Below are 5,873 nucleotides of genomic sequence, written 5' to 3' on the forward strand. Positions count from 1 at the left end.
TAGGAATGAAAGGTAAATTTAGTCAGCATTGCTTAAATTTTTCTTCACCATAAAAATTTAAAGAGTAAATTCAATCTACATTCCTACCAAAGTTATTTCTGTCGACTAAATAGAACCTACTTATATCCAAATTTGAGCTATTGAGGTGTTGCCTGCCTGGCTGGATATGTCACTCTCACTTCGCTCTTACTTTTTTACCGTTCATGTAATCATGGCTAGTCACAAAAAAATTAGAACATGGAAGGAGGATCACACGGAGTATGGCTTTACCAAAATAATTATTGAAGGGGAATAAAGTATCCATTATTCATAAAGCTTCAATTGGTGATCGTTTTTTCTGTATTAACCTCATATTTTTTCATACTTCTTCTCAAACCAAAGGGGTGCCAGGGTAAAATGAATCGGGAAGCGCTGATTTATGTATATTGAATATACTGAAATAGTTTCACTGTAAAATAATGCAAACAATACGCGGCACGTGTTTCGCCCTACTTCTGGGCTCATCATGCGTACACACTCACTGCACTCCGTCTCGGGAATTGAACCTCGGACGTCAGTGCTAGAGGCAAAGTCTCTCGTGTTACACCACGGCATGTGTTTCGTTTATTTGACAGTATGTAGATCGGGGTGTATGGCTGCTCGAGTTTTGCAGGGCAGGAGACGCCACTTTTTGCAGACATGTTCACTTGATCAAAAGTCTCCGTGCCTTCCGCGTCGCGGTGGGTCTCGTGTAGACTGGAGAGACGGCCCTGCCATTTACTCCTCCGAGATTGGCACTGTCGGTCCTCCACTCCTGTGCGTGTCTTCATAATCCAACCTGACGACCTCATAATCGTATACGTGTAAAAGAAAGTGCGAAGCACCTTAATATTAGCTTGCCGCGGTCTAGAAATGGGATCCCATGTTGACAGTTGTCTGGGCTATAGCTCATGGGAAGGGGAAAAAAATTAAAAGTGTTTATTTTCACTTAAGGCAGAAGCGCAGTTAGCATCTCAAAGGTCGGCAAATCTACACAGGCGTGCTTGTGCGCCAGCTACCCGACTTTTGTATTTTTGCAGTGAAGGAAACGCCATTTTTTGCAGACACGTCTACTTTCACTTAATGCAGAAGCTTAGTCAGCATCTCAAAGGCCAGCACAGCTACGCACGCGCGCGCGCCAACTACCCGACGTTTGTAGTATTTTTGCAGTGCAGGAAACGCCACTTTTTGCAGACACGTTCATGTGAGCAAAATTCTCCACGCTCTTTAGAGGTATTGCTTTCTCTGCTCACTGCGCTCATAGTCAGTTCACGTGAGCCGCTCGGAGTACATGCATCGAAGCTTCTGAGCTGTGCCTGTGCTATCAAGTGTGATCTTGCGATGTCCATGGCGTTATTTAATGTTATTTAAGTTAGCACTTAAAAGTTTCTCGCTACAGCAAGTTTAACTCCGTTACAAAGTGATCCAAAGTCACATTTATACCTCGTGTCTTCTCATTAAACTTGTATCTCGCAAATAAAGTATTCTGCATTTTTCTTCAGGGCTCTTCCTTCTTTTCTAGGTACTGCGGTCACAGTCAGTTCACGTGATTATGTGGGGGGTGTGATGATGTCACATGCCACTCCGCCCCCACAGCCATCAGGCTAACGTTCATTACAGTATATGGAGTAAAATAGGTTCCAGTTATGACCATTACACATAGAATTTCAAAATGAAACCCGCCCAACTTTTGTAAGTAAGCTGTAAGGAATGAGCCTGCCAAATTGCAGCCTTCTATCTACGCAGGAAGTTGGAGAATTAGTGATGAGTCAGTGAGTGAGTGAGTCAGTGAGGGCTTTGCATTTTATTAGTACAGATGGCAATACAAGAAACACAAAAGACCAAAGGCAATACTGGACAACTAATCATCTAAACCATGCTAAAATTCAGCAACAGGTACTCACACAACCCCTAACCAAAACAGCCAAAACTGATTGTCATGAGACAAGTTAACAAGAATCTCATAGATTAAAAACACAGAGGTGAAGGAGTGTGAGAGGCATTGCCTTGGTCCTCCATGAGAGAAGAAAGATTCTAATCAGTCGCAATTCAGTTCAACTGATTTATTCATTTGTAGTACATCTATTTGAAATGGCAGAAACCTCTCCAGCTGCTCCCACCAGCGCTCCGGCTAAGGCGCCGAAGAAGAAGAAGACAAGTTTGAAGCCAAAGAAGACCAGCCCTAGCGTGTCTGATTTGATCGTGAAGGCTGTGTTGGCTTCAAATGAGTGCCATGGGTTATCTTTAGCCAGGCTCAAGAAGGCTTTTGCTGCTGGTGGCTACGATGTGGAGAAGAACAACATCCGTGTGAAACTGGCCATAAAAAGCATGGTTAGCAAAGGGGCTCTGGTGCAGACTAAAGGTGCCTCTGGGTCCTTTAAGATCAATAAGAAGCAAGCAGAGGCAAAGGAGAAAGCAGGTAAGGAAAATGAGGCCCCGAAGAAGAAGCCAGTGGCCAAACTCAACCCTATAGGGGCCCGTGGTCACCGCCACGGGGAACCCAAATGCCTGAGGTACCCTGGCCCTCAGCACTTCCGCCACACCCAGGAGTGCTGGGGCAAAGAAGACCAGGGATACCCGGAGTGATTCCGGTTGCACAGTCGGTACTTCCGCCACACTGGGGAGTGTTGGCAGAAACTAATTGGGAGGCACCTGGAGCACGTCCAGGTGGAGATAAAAGGGTGGGATATTATGCTTCGGTCCATCTGATGCCACCAGGTTGCACCTCAGACTGTCCAGGAGCTCAGTGATTCTCTGGGCCAGATCTGGGAGGAGATCCCCCAGGACATCATCCGTCGTCTCATTAGGATGTTGTCAGGCATGCATACAAGCACGTGGTGCAGGGGGTGGGGGGCATACAAACTACTGAGTACAATTTGGAGTTGCTGCAATGACATTTTAGCAAAATGGAATTGCCTACCTGCCATATCATTTTTTCCCTTTGATATTTGCTTGTCTTTGAATTTAACCCTCTGTAGGTGCGGAGTTGACTAGGACTTGGAGGAGAGGAGTGGAGGTAGCCTGAGGAAAAGTGGGCATTGTGAGGCCTGGACTTTGGGGGAGTTTTGGGGTTGTGTGTGGCACTTGTAAATATTAGTAGCTGTATAAAAAATGTGTGGTGGTGCTTAAAATGAGGTCTGCCTGTCTGTGTCTGGGCTGTCTTCCACTCTCTCTCTCTCTCTCTCTCTCGCTCTATATATATATATATATATATATATATATATATAGTGGAAGACAGACCAGACATATATATATACACTCAACTAAAGGATTATTAGGAACACCATACTAATACGGTGTTTGACCCCCTTTCGCCTTCAGAACTGCCTTAATTCTACGTGGCATTGATTCAACAAGGTGCTGAAAGCATTCTTTAGAAATGTTGGCCCATATTGATAGGATAGCATCTTGCAGTTGATGGAGATTTGTGGGATGCACATCCAGGGCACGAAGCTCCTGTTCCACCACATTCCAAAGATGCTCTATTGGGTTGAGATCTGGTGACTGTGGGGGCCATTTTAGTACAGTGAACTCATTGTCATGTTCACGAAACCAATTTGAAATGATTCAAGCTTTGTGACATGGTGCATTATCCTGCTGGAAGTAGCCATCAGAGGATGGGTACATGGTGGTCATGAAGGGATGGACATGGTCAGAAACAATGCTCAGGTAGCCCGTGGCATTTAAACGATGCCCAATTGGCACTAAGGGGCCTAAAGTGTGCCAAAAAAACATCCCCCACACCATTACACCACCACCACCAGCATGCACAGTGGCAACAAGGCATGATGGATCCATGTTCTCATTCTGTTTACGCCAAATTCTGACTCTACCATTTAAATGTCTCAACAGAAATCAAGATTCATCAGACCAGGCAACATTTTTCCAGTCCTCAACTGTCCAATTTTGGTGAGTTTGTGCAAATTGAAGCCTCTTTTTCCTATTCGTAGTGGAGATGAATGGTACCCAGTGGGGTCTTCTGTTGTTGTAGCCCATCCACCTCAAGGTTGTGCGTGTTGTGGCTTCACAAATGCTTTGCTGCATACCTCGGTTGTAACGAGTGGTTATTTCAGTCAAAGTTACTCTTTTATCAGCTTGAATCAGTTGGCCCATTCTCCTCTGACCTCTAGCATCAACAAGGCATTTTTGCCCACAGGACTGCCGCATACTGGATGTTTTTCCCTTTTCACACCATTTTTTGTAAACCCTAGAAATGGTTGTTCATGAAAATCCCAGTAACTGAGCAGATTGTGAAATACTCAGACCGGCCCGCCTGGCACCAACAACCATGCCACGCTCAAAATTGCTTAAATCACCTTTCTTTCCCATTCTGACATTCAATTTGGAGTTCAGGAGATTGTTTTGACCAGGACCACACCCCTAAATGCACTGAAGCAACTGCCATGTAATTGGTTGATTAGATAATTGCATTAATGAGAAATTGAACAGGTGTTCCTAATAATCCTTTAGGTGAGTGTATATATGAATATATATATATATATATATATATATATATATACTGCTCAAAAAAATAAAGAGACTATTATAAAACACATGAGAACTCCATGGGAAAAAAATTCTGCAGGCTATCTCTGCTGCTATGGACTGATATGGTAATGTACTAGGAAAGAAAGGATGGAAATGAAAATGATCAACCTACAGAGGGCTAAATTCAAAGACAAGCACAAATCAAAGGGAAAAAATGATATGGCAGTAGGCAATTCCATTTTGCTAAAATGTCATTGCAGCAACTACAAATTGTGCTCAGTAGTTTGTATGCCCCCCACCCCCTGCACCACATGCTTGTATGCATGCCTGACAACATCCTAATGAGACGACGGATGATGTCCTGGGGGATCTCCTCCCAGATCTGGCCCAGGGAATCACTGAGCTCCTGGACAGTCTGAGGTGCAACCTGGTGGCGTCAGATGGACCCAAGCATAATATCCCACCCAGAGGTGTTCTATTGGATTGAGGTCCGGCTTGTAAGCATTTTTGAGGGGAATGGGGGCCTTTTGATCAATGGGCAGTCAATGGGATCAATTCCTTCATCCTCTCGCCACATTAGGCCGGGCATTGTCGTGCATCAAGAGGAACCAGTATAGGGTCTGACAATGGGTCCAAGGATTTCATCCCGATACCTAACAGCCCTAACATCCCTTCATGGATATGCCTCCACAGATATACCATCACTGACCCACCACCAAACTGGTAATACTGAACGATGTTACAGGCAGCATAACTTTCTCCAGACCCTTTCATATCTGTCACATGTGCATAAGGTGAACCTGCTCTAATCTGTGAAAAGCACAGGGTGCCAGTGGTGGACCTGCCAATTCTGGTACTCTATAGCAAATGCCAATCGAGCTCCACGGTGCCCACTAGAGGATATTGGGCCCTCAGGCCACCCTCATGAAGTCTGTTTCTGATTGTTTGGTCAGAGACATTCACACCAGTGGCCTGCCTACTGCAGGCAATTTTGTAGGCTCTGGTAGTGCCCATCGTGTTCCTCCTTGCCCAAGTTACCGGTGGGTCCTGCTGATGGGTTAAGGACCTTCTATGAGGGGCACTGTACAGCTCTCCTAGAGTAACTGCCTGTCTCCTAGAATTTCCTCCATGTCCTTGAGACTGTGCTGGGAGACACAGCAAACCTTCTGACAATGTCACAATACCTGTGCCAGCTCTGTAGGGTCCAGGTATGGCCTCATGCTACCGGTAGTGTAAAAAAGGCTCCTGTGCCTTTAAGGCACTGAAGCATGATCACATGAAAACCGTGGCGTGTGCAGTGAGCATGTGCGTTTGTTAGATGTACCTCGTGAAAGCCGGAACTACTGGAGCCACTAGAGAAAGTTTAA

At 45.2% G+C, this 5,873-nt stretch overlaps 1 protein-coding gene across 1 annotated transcript; it reads left to right on the forward strand.

Moving 5' to 3' along the window:
• The first annotated feature begins 2,109 nt into the window (after positions 1-2,109).
• LOC120534667 (histone H1-like) lies at positions 2,110-2,604 on the forward strand. Its single transcript, XM_039762258.1, has one exon. It carries the CDS (start codon positions 2,110-2,112, stop codon positions 2,602-2,604), a length of 495 nt encoding a protein of 164 aa, XP_039618192.1.
• Positions 2,605-5,873: the final 3,269 nt, after the last annotated feature.

Source organism: Polypterus senegalus, chromosome 8 (assembly GCF_016835505.1).
Source record: "Polypterus senegalus isolate Bchr_013 chromosome 8, ASM1683550v1, whole genome shotgun sequence".
In the NCBI taxonomy this organism is placed as follows: domain Eukaryota; kingdom Metazoa; phylum Chordata; class Cladistia; order Polypteriformes; family Polypteridae; genus Polypterus; species Polypterus senegalus.

Excerpts from the sequence above, each read along its gene's own strand:
- LOC120534667 (XM_039762258.1), top strand. The coding sequence starts at position 2,110 with ATGGCAGAAACCTCTCCAGCTGCTCCCACCAGCGCTCCGGCTAAGGCG.